The 9,660-nt window shown below is 46.6% G+C and overlaps 2 protein-coding genes across 4 annotated transcripts; both read left to right on the top strand.

Moving 5' to 3' along the window:
• Positions 1-175: 175 nt before the first annotated feature.
• xrcc3 (X-ray repair complementing defective repair in Chinese hamster cells 3) lies at positions 176-5,327 on the top strand. Of its 2 annotated transcripts, XM_037086942.1 has the most exons (7): positions 178-389; positions 954-1,091; positions 1,181-1,393; positions 1,535-1,689; positions 1,782-1,994; positions 4,784-4,821; positions 5,022-5,327. In XM_037086942.1, the coding sequence occupies exons 1-7, from the start codon at positions 335-337 to the stop codon at positions 5,257-5,259; spliced, it is 1,050 nt and encodes a 349-aa protein (XP_036942837.1). In that variant the 5' UTR covers positions 178-334; the 3' UTR covers positions 5,260-5,327. The 2 variants fall into 2 exon arrangements, with proteins under 2 accessions (XP_036942838.1, XP_036942837.1); XM_037086943.1 differs by lacking the exon at positions 4,784-4,821 and having other exon boundaries at positions 176-389.
• Positions 5,328-6,083: 756 nt separating this feature from the next.
• Positions 6,084-9,577, top strand: LOC119012780 (protein Z-dependent protease inhibitor-like). 2 transcript variants are annotated; one of them, XM_037086926.1, is made up of 6 exons: positions 6,084-6,242; positions 6,952-7,251; positions 7,380-7,673; positions 7,804-8,077; positions 8,288-8,435; positions 8,671-9,577. In XM_037086926.1, the coding sequence occupies exons 2-6, from the start codon at positions 6,969-6,971 to the stop codon at positions 8,857-8,859; spliced, it is 1,188 nt and encodes a 395-aa protein (XP_036942821.1). In that variant the 5' UTR covers positions 6,084-6,242; positions 6,952-6,968; the 3' UTR covers positions 8,860-9,577. The 2 variants fall into 2 exon arrangements, with proteins under 2 accessions (XP_036942821.1, XP_036942822.1); XM_037086927.1 differs by having other exon boundaries at positions 6,086-6,242; positions 6,955-7,251.
• Positions 9,578-9,660: the final 83 nt, after the last annotated feature.

Below are 9,660 nucleotides of genomic sequence, written 5' to 3'. Positions count from 1 at the left end.
AGTTCGCGAGGGGGAATTTGTCGATCAATGACGGAAATAAAAGTAAATGTTTTCATTTCAGGCTTTAGCTGTAAATCAAACGGTATGTTTCACGTGCATCATTATAAAACTGATATTATTTTTATATTTAAACTGGGTCCGTTCGCCCCCCTACATATCTGGACAAATGGTTCCGACCGACGGCACATGATGACGTCTCTCCTTTGGGCGGGTATTTCGCGGTGTGGAGCTGTTCGGGGAGAAAGACAAACAAATTAAGTGATTCTGTATAAAGTCGTTGTTTCTGTGTTTGTGGCTGAAGCGGCGGCGGTGGCAGCATGTCCTCTGCGGGGAGATGGAGTGGCACCAGCTGCAGCTCAGCCCGAGGATCACCGCGGCTGTGAGGAGAGGTGACACCCGCAGCTCCAGACTGCATTCAAAAATTCGACACGTATATTTAATCCAATATTGTTTAATTTAGTTACATTACAGAACATAACTTTACACATTACCATAGACTTTATGTTTTAGTAGTATAATCGGCACACAATGTATAATACAGCATTTGAGAGTTTTGAGTTTTATACACATTTGCTAAAATCCTCAAATGTTAAAGGCTGACGTAAAACCGCAAGATTCTGTATTGAGTTCGTTTGCCTCATTCTTAAAGCACAACTGTGGATGTTTAGCGTTGCTGCGTGCTACATGTGACCACATTTCTACCGAGGAGAGAAATGTAAGATATTCACTAAAGTTTATAATGTCAGACAGAATGTAGTAATGTTGTTCAGATGCTCCAAAGTCCACAAAGCTTCCTAAAAATTTAAAAGGTGTCTGTGTACTCTAGTTAAAAAAACAAAAAAACAACTTATTATTATTATTGTTGTTGTTGTTGTTGTTGTTGTTGTTGTTGTTGTTGTTGTTGTTGTTGTTACTATGATCATTGTCACCAGGTTGTGTTTTTTAACCTCCAGCTAAACTGAAGACTGTCCAGGACGTGTTGTGTGTTTCTGGTCTGGACTTGCAGAGACTCACTGGTCTGTCCTGCTCAGACATCCAGCAGCTGATCACTGCTGCCGCCACCGCCTGCAGACCCCATCCTCCAGTCCCAGGTAAGACCAGGACTGGTGCAATCTGACTGGATGTCACAAAGTCATTTCACTGACTGTGTGTGTGTGTGTGTGTGTGTGTGTGTGTGTAGCCCTCCTGCTTCATCGTGGAGAGTGTCGTAGGTTGGAGTCTGGTCTCAGACTCAGTGTCGGGTGTCCGGTGCTGGATGAGCTTCTGAGGGGGGGTCTTCCTGTTGGGGGCGTCACTGAGCTGTCAGGAGAGAGTGGAGCAGGGAAGACACAGCTGGCTCTGCAGCTCTGTCTGTCTGTACAGTACCCAACACAGCATGGTGGACTGAACTCAGGTCAGTGAACACCGTCAAGATAATGTAATGATCTGACACGTCACTCACTGTTCTGCCTCAGTAACTGCTCTCACTGGCTGTAATCAGTTGTTGAAGCAGTATGTGAAGTTGGGGTGCTTTCACTGACTTGTCTCTCTGTAGGAGCCGTGTATATCTGCACTGAGGACGTCTTTCCAAGCAGTCGTCTGCAGCAGCTGATCTCAGATCAGTCCTGTCTTCGCTCTGACGTCCCTCTGACTCTGATCAACAGACTCCAGTTCAGTGATCATGTTTACATCGAACACACGGCTGACCTGGTGTGTGTGTGCGTGTGCGTGCGTGTGTGTGTGTGTGTGCGTGTGTGTGTGTGTGTGTGTGCGCATACTGACAGCTGTTTGTTTACTTGAAGGAGTCCCTCCAGGTGTGTCTGTCACGCCGTGTCCCCCTCCTGTTGGCTCGTGGTGCGGTCCGCCTCCTGATCATTGACTCTGTGGCGGCTCTATTCAGGTGTGAGTTCCAGGCTTCTGATTGGCTGGAGAGGACCAAACAGCTGCTCAGCTTTTCCTCAACACTGCATCACCTGAGCCAGGAGTTCAATACACCTGTCCTCTGTATCAACCAGGTAACACACTAGCCCTTTTTAGATAGAAAAGCGGCACATTTGCTCCAAGGTAAGAGTGGCAATGTGCCGGCCTGTCTTTATAAAACGGAGGTGTAATATTCCTCCTTTTCCAAAAGCCTCTGAGGTGTAAACATGTGACGTGACGTGAAGCTCAAAGTCGGGCTGTGAACAGTGACAAAGAATTTGTCTTCAAAATAAGAGCTTTACATTGCACCCCATTGGAGTTTAGAACTGGGTTCTTAGCGGGGGCCTTTAATTTGAAAGTAGCGACGGTATCTAGCTTGCCGCTACAACAACAAGCTAACACAACCAAACAGCTACAGAGACCGAGGAGACGCTGCATCTCCTGGATCTCTGCAGCTGTCCAGTTGTTCATCTTAATGTCTGCAGATGAAGTGATGGACTGACTGCTGTGATCAGCTGTTTCCTGGTTTTAAAACTCCTCGGCTGTGGGTCGCACAACAGTGCAGGTCATCTACACCTCCACCCATCTCACTCAGAGGCCGGCACACTGACGCCTCGTTTTTAGATAGCAGGCGAGGTGGAAATAAGTGTTCCCTCTGAGGCGGTAAATTGGCGGACCAAAACAGACCCCCAATTTGCCAGCCTCTGCCTCTGTCTAAAACCTGTCTGTCTTGGCGGCTTGCTGCCCAGGATAAAAACGGCTGTCAGGAGCACCCCAAAGTATTGGGTGGGAGAAGTGTCTTCCCTAATACAGATGGTTTTAAGGTGCATAAACACCTGGTGCCAGTACGTACATGAAGACTAGGGTGCAGTTAGTTAGTTTGGGTTAGGCAGCTAGGAGGGGGTGCTGCTTTGTCACTGTGTGACTCGTTGTTTTCTCTTTTGGAAGAGGGCCATGAAGTTTGCACAAAGCCTAGACAGCTTTCTCTGCCCTCAGTTCTGTTGTCAGTGCTAGTTATGGCAAAGTTAAAGCATACGAACTGGTGCCAGAGTTTTAGAAGTTGGAAGAGAAGAGACCAGCATCACCATGTTGAATTTATTCAATAGAGTTCAACTCATTTCAGTCGGTGGTGTTCAGCATCCAGTGTGGAGTCGTATGAGGATTTGTGTGACCTGACTGTGTTGGAACAGTTCAAGAGTTCATGGCCTGCCCAGCTGGCCACCTATATCACTGAAAAGAAGGTTAAAACAGCAGCGGCAGTGTTGGCAGATGAATATGTTTTAACGCATGGTAGTGATTCAGTTGGTGGCCAGGGCCAGAAAGAGGACCAATGGATCAGAGCTTTAGGTTTAGGCCTAATAGGCCTCCAGTAGCTCCTGAGATTTGTCATGCTGCTGTCAGACATGTCCCAGGGACAGATGGGAAGTTTGATCCAGGCAGGACTTGTCATGCCTGTAAGAACAAGAGACACTGGAAAGGGGAGTGCCCACTTAGCAAAGCTGGTCAGATATCAGCAGATGCCAGTGTTTATGTGAAGCCAGTTGGCCTGGTGACCTCTGCGCTTCACGCTAACATGTCTGAGTTTGTTCGTCCATCAGGGACTGTGCCATTTAAGCATGTGGATGAGCTGTATAGGCCTTTTGGGAAGGGGAAGGTACCTGTTAAGATTCTGAGGGACTCGGGATCTAATCAGAGTCTTATCTTGAATAGCGTGCTGCCTTTTTCAGCTCATACAGCTACTGGTGGGAAAGCTCCTGTACTGGGTGTCTTGATGGTTACACTCTGGGTTCTTGTTCATCAGTTCTTGCCAAAGATTTGGCAGGGTCATGGATCTGGAAAGAGGGTCCACCATTTATGTATGCGGGTTCAGTTTTGCAAGTGCCCAAGGAGCCTGAGGGTTGTGCTAAAGAGAGCCCTGAAGTGACTTCCCCCTGTGCTGTGACCAGGAGTAAAGCTCTGTCAGTACAGTCTGAACTTCCCGAACAGGGTCAGTCTTCTCGGGCAGGTGAGCGAGCGTGACATGGAGGTGGGAGATGCTCTGCCTGTGAGGCAGCGGACTTACAGGCTGCCAGTGGAAAAGCATCAGCGTATGGGGGAGATTTGCTGCAACATGGATTGGCAGAACCATCATGCTCAGGCTGGGCTTCTCCATGTTTGGTAGAAAAGGCAGATGGGTCGGACAGATTTTGCCCAAATTTCAGCAGTTAATGCATTAATGCATTTACCATGCTTGGTTGTTGTCCACGTCCTCGCATTGAGGACTGCATTGGTCAAGCAGGTGGTGCTGGATTTGTGATGAGGCTGGATCTTTTGAGGGGTTGTTGGCAGGGGCCGCGGAAATTTCATCATTTATTACACCATGGGATACTGGCTGATGCGGTCTTCCATGCACCCTGTGATTCTGCACTCTGCAATTATGTCAAATTCAGCATTATTCTGCGTTCAATAGATTTCATTTTAATCGGCCAATTGCACAATTCCATCCACGATTCCATGATTGTGGAAATCATAGGGCCCTACATATTATTTGTACATAACAACACACTGTTTATAATTATGTATGGGTATTTCCTATCGTTTTAATATATTTGTACTATTGTTTATTACAATATTTCTGTCCTTTGGCTGCTGTGATGAAGAAAGTGTTTGCAGGACAAACAAAGGCATTGTGATCAGTTCTGTCCTTTTAACAGAACTTTATTGACAACATGCAGACGACCAAACCAGAGTTCATCAGAGAGAGTATCTAGTATTTATGAACAGCACTGTGTTCACGTCATCTCGTCCTCAGAGGATGAAGTACAGAGTTTCCTGCAGTAGATGATTTGCAGTGTTGCTGATCAACAACAGACTTTATTAGATGTTTGACTTGTTTGTGTTTCAGGTCACTGACGTGTTCAACAGCTCAGACGACACTTTGGGGTAAAAACAATTTAACTGTGTTCAGTGTTAAAATCTGAAAAACTGAAAGACAGAAGTTTGATCAAACAGAAGAACTGCAGCTCAGATGTGAATCAAATGAAGACGTTCGGCTCATAAAGTCTGTTTTCTGTTCTCATATTTGAAGGAAAGTGAGCGACTTCATCAACAGATACTAAAACGCCTTGTTTTACTTCTCTCAGTCCTCTGTCCTCCAACGTGTCACCAGCTCTGGGGTTGGCCTGGGCCAATCAGGTGATGGTTCGGCTGATGATGCGGCGCCTCCAGGAGACGGTTGCCAGGGGCGACCAGCGCAGCGCCCTCCGCAGGCTGGAGGTCGTGTTCGCACCTCATCTGGCCCGAGACGGACGAAACGCCGCTGTGTGGCGGGAGGGAGTCCGAGGAGTGACGGGCTCAGAGTGCACAGACGCACAACACTAACAAACGTATAGAAACATAACGTGTATAAAGAGTCACAGAAACATATTAAAGTTTGCAATTAAATCAGATGATGTCACCGTTTGAATTTGTAACTCTACATGGACGAATGTTAACAGACAGATGAATGTGAGCTGAGAATACAGCAGCATTCTGATGGATGTTTCTACACATGTATCCGAGTATTGTCACTAACAGTATCCGAGTATTGTCGCTAACAGTATCCGAGTATTGTCGCTAACAGTATCCGAGTATTGTCGCTAACAGTATCCGAGTATTGTCGCTAACAGTATCCGAGTATTGTCGCTAACAGTATCCGAGTATTGTCGCTAACAGTATCCGAGTATTGTCACTAACAGTATCCGAGTATTTCTTCCTGCTCATCATCTCATCAGTGTATTGTGACTTGCTGTGATCAGACTTCGGTCATTCTAAGAATTTTTCTCTTTTATAACACTACTCGTATGTTTCTGTTAGATTCTGTCTCCTGCAGCAGCTCCTGCTGACAGCATAATAACACCATGACGTCAGACTGCCGTCAGTGCGCCTGCGCGATTTAACCCACCGCTCTGGAGAATCGGCTTTCAAAATAAAAGTGTGTTAGAAGCTGCTTGTTTAAGCTGTTTATGACCTGAGCTGAAAAAAGGAAGCGATGAAGTCAATAAACGAACTGATGAAAGAAGTACCGAAGTAATTCAGAGGAAACCTCGATGATGAATGGTTGTAATTTTAATTTCAGGCTTAATTTGACTCGTTTCTCCCTGAAACATTTTTATTATCACTGTTGTGGAGCTCAGTAATCCTGTCAGGACTCTGTGGGTTCTGTGGCGTTCAGCTTTTCAAAGTCTGAACCTCGCGGCCGTCTGGACTCTTTTGAAACGAGTGACCGGAAGTCGCCTTGTTTCCGGTGGTGATCAGGACGCGACATCGATGGTGATGCGCAGCTCGTGAAGCTTCAGAGCAGAACGACCGAAGATCAAGAGAAGGTAGAGTCCGTGTGTGTGTGTGTGTTTGTTTGTTTGTTGACAGCGGCAGACTGACATCATCTTTTTATCATCAATACGTCATGAAGAGGTTACATCATCGATACAGAGCGATCATATCAGTGAGTGCAGAGCTGATCAGTAGTATCTCCTATTGATTCGGACTGATCAGCTCGGGACGACTGATCTTTTCAAATTTTAAGCCTCGTTTAATATCAAGAGCTGATGAGGGTGATGTCAGGCCGTTGCCCTGCAGACCGGAAGTGTACTCGATCGTGTTATTGATCAGTTTGTTATGAACATGTTTTCACCTGCAGTGATCAATTTTGATCAGACAGGTGGCTGTAGTGATGTAATTAAGTTGTGAAGACGTCATCAGAAAGAAGTATGATAGAATTCGTCAAAGATCTGACCAACCAGAGGCCAGAACTGTCGGACCAGAACCACTCCCATGTTGACTGCTCATCTCCTCCCCTCCTCTCCTCCCCTCTCTCCTCTCCTCCCCTCCTTACTCTCCTCTCCTCTCCTCTCCTCTCCTCTCTCCTCCTCCCACACGTCTCCTATCCCCGCTTTCCTTATCTCCTCTCTCCTTTTCTTCTCACCTCCTCTCTCCTCAGACATGTTTCAATTCTCTTATTTGGAGTTTTAACCGGAAGTCGTTGCTGTTCATTAGAACATTCAGTCAGTTATGTTCTTGTCCCGTCTCCTCCAGCAGAGAGCGCTGTGACCATGACACCCTTTGTTCCTCTTGCATTGGTCGGCCTCCTCCTCCTGAGTCTGGGCTCCTCTCAGACCATCAGCTACTCTGTGGAGGACCTGACCAATAGGAACGCAGACTTCGCTGCTCAGCTGTACCGACTCGCCTCCAGTCGTACCGACGACAACGTCTTCCTGTCTGCCTTTACACTGTCCACAGCGCTGTCGGCGCTGCTCAGCACTGCCAATGGGCCAACGCGGGACCAGCTGCTGCAGGGACTCGGCCTGACAGGACTGGACCCACAGACACTACCAGGTATGCCAGGGGGGTCAGTGGTCACCTTTCAGGGGTCAGAAGTCACCTGTTAGGGTCAGAGGAGGACGTCAGACTTCCTTATTCTGGCTCTTAACTGTGAGGTCTCAGTCGGTCTATGTTGTTCTCAGATTTGTTTCAGGCTCTGAGGTCCGATGTCCTGCAGGGCAGCGTAGTCATGAACCTGCAGCAGGGTGTGGCCATCTTGCCCTCCAGCAGCTTCCAGGTGTCGTCAGCCTACCTGGACCTGGTTCAGACCAAGTTTGGGGGGAATGTTCAGAGTCTGGCCTACACTTCACCACAGGAAGCCGCTGACATTATCAACCACTGGGCCCAGGACCAGACTGGAGAGCGAATCCTGGAGCTGGTCACCAACCTGGACTCCCAGACCCAGCTGCTGCTCGCCACTGCTGCCTCCTACCAGAGTACGTATCACCTGTCAGAGGGTGAGGTCACCTACCTGAACACAGGATCATCTATCAGGAACCTGTCATCTGTTGGATGGTCACCTGTCTGTTGAAATAAAGTTGAAATAAAGTTTTGTCTGTGTTCCAGCCCGCTTCAGTCCTTCCTTTAACTCCTCGTTAACTCAGGACGAGCGGTTCTACGTGGACAGGTATCACATCGTCATGGTTCCCATGATGTTCCGGGCTGATAAGTACTTCCTGGCGTACGACAGCCCACTGAAAGTCGGTGTGCTGAAGCTGCCGATGGAGGACGGGACGGCCATGTTGGTTCTGCTGCCTGATGAAGACGTGGACATCGGCACCATCGAAGGGGAAGTGACTGGAGAGAAGATCCGGGCCTGGATCAGACAGCTAAAGAAGACGTGAGACACCTTCTCCCTGTTTTCTTTCCTCCCTCCCTTTCTCCTTCCTTTACTCCTTTCCTTAATTTTATCTTTCCCTTTTTTCATCATTTTTCCTTAATTCCTTGACTTCTTCTTCCTCAGACTTTTGTTTTTTCTGTAGAAATGTTTTTGATTCTTTTACCATTGCAAATTAAAGCTGTCTGCCCGTTGCTGATGTTTTGTAAACAGGAAGTTGGAGGTGCAGCTGCCTCGCTTCCTGTTGGAGCGTTCCTACTCTCTGCGCAACATCCTGCAGACTCTCAACATCATTCAGGTGTTTCAGGATAATGCTGACATCGTCAACATGGGTGGAGATAAAGGACCCAAACTCACACAGGTGAGCTCTTGTTTTACTGTCAGGTCAGAATAAAGCAGAGCTGAAGAGGCTAGCATTGTTGGAGTTGATGAAGATGTGTTGATGACGACATATTGAGCATATCTGACGGGGCAGCAGGTCTCTGATCCACCTGCTTTATATTAAACTCATATTATACCATTGTATTTCATGTCTTGTGTCTTTTATTGTGAAAATCTTCCCGTTTACCTCTGACCTGTTTGTGTCTCGTGTGCAGGTCTATCACAAATCGGTCGTGTCCGTTGTTGAGAGCAGCGATGACATCACCGCAGGAGGCGGAACAAACGCCTTTTCCACTCTCCCTCCTCGACTGACCATCAACAGACCTTTTATTTTCATCATCTACCACCAGGCGACCGGCAGCGTACTGTTCATGGGCCGCGTCATCGACCCCACCAAGAAGTAAAATGAAGCCCTGCACACCTGAGTTACTGTTGTTATACCTGTCAAAATGTACTTCCTGTTTACAGATAATAATTCAAGCCCTGGATTCATGGATCACGCAGGAGGGATCTGTTGGTTAATTTCGCCCTCTGCTGCTGACACCTGACAGTCTGACAGCCATATTTACTGAACAACTGCCAACACAGTGATCGAGTTGATAGAAATGTGTATTCTGCAGACTTCAGCTGACTGAAGGCTGAAGGCTGCAGTACAGATGATTAATATTAAATATTTAATAAGTAATTAATATTAAATCCAGGGCTTGATTTGGTCTGTGTCTGTCTGTGATGTCTCTCTGGCTCTGAATGCTCTACAACAAAACAAATCTGGTAACAATCTGTGACAGTGCAACATCTCAGTGTGTATTCTCTACTAATAGTACTATAACTGGTCGTAGTATTAGTACATATTAGTGGTAAACTAGTTTCCTGCCTGACACTGAGGCTGCTGGTTATTTTATATAACTCTGGTTTTGATTCTCTGCTCTGCAGGTAAATATTAATAACTATTGATAAACTTATGACATCACTTCTGCTGTTTAGCAAATGTTAGCATGACAACCACCATTATACATATGTACTATATATGTAACGTTCATGACTGAAACATACTAATTTAACTATTTAAATATATGTAATGTTAACGTGTGTACCACCTACAGTAAAAGATTAAACATTAAACGTCATTTTTTTCTTAATGATGTAACGGTTCCGACACGACATGTCATCAAACTTCACAGCGACATCACAGTCTCCAAAACAAT

Source organism: Acanthopagrus latus, chromosome 22 (assembly GCF_904848185.1).
Source record: "Acanthopagrus latus isolate v.2019 chromosome 22, fAcaLat1.1, whole genome shotgun sequence".
Lineage (NCBI taxonomy): Eukaryota > Metazoa > Chordata > Actinopteri > Spariformes > Sparidae > Acanthopagrus > Acanthopagrus latus.
Note: the sequence above shows the minus strand (reverse complement) of the source record. Positions and strands in the feature narration are given on the sequence as shown.

Excerpts from the sequence above, each read along its gene's own strand:
- xrcc3 (XM_037086942.1), top strand. The coding sequence starts at position 335 with ATGGAGTGGCACCAGCTGCAGCTCAGCCCGAGGATCACCGCGGCTGTG. Across the intron at positions 390-953 it reads CACCGCGGCTGTGAGGAGAG|CTAAACTGAAGACTGTCCAG; the intron begins GTGACACCCGCA and ends TTTAACCTCCAG. Across the intron at positions 1,995-4,783 it reads CTGTCCTCTGTATCAACCAG|GTCACTGACGTGTTCAACAG; the intron begins GTAACACACTAG and ends TTTGTGTTTCAG.
- LOC119012780 (XM_037086926.1), top strand. The coding sequence starts at position 6,969 with ATGACACCCTTTGTTCCTCTTGCATTGGTCGGCCTCCTCCTCCTGAGT. Across the intron at positions 7,252-7,379 it reads GGACCCACAGACACTACCAG|ATTTGTTTCAGGCTCTGAGG; the intron begins GTATGCCAGGGG and ends TGTTGTTCTCAG. Across the intron at positions 8,436-8,670 it reads AAGGACCCAAACTCACACAG|GTCTATCACAAATCGGTCGT; the intron begins GTGAGCTCTTGT and ends TCTCGTGTGCAG.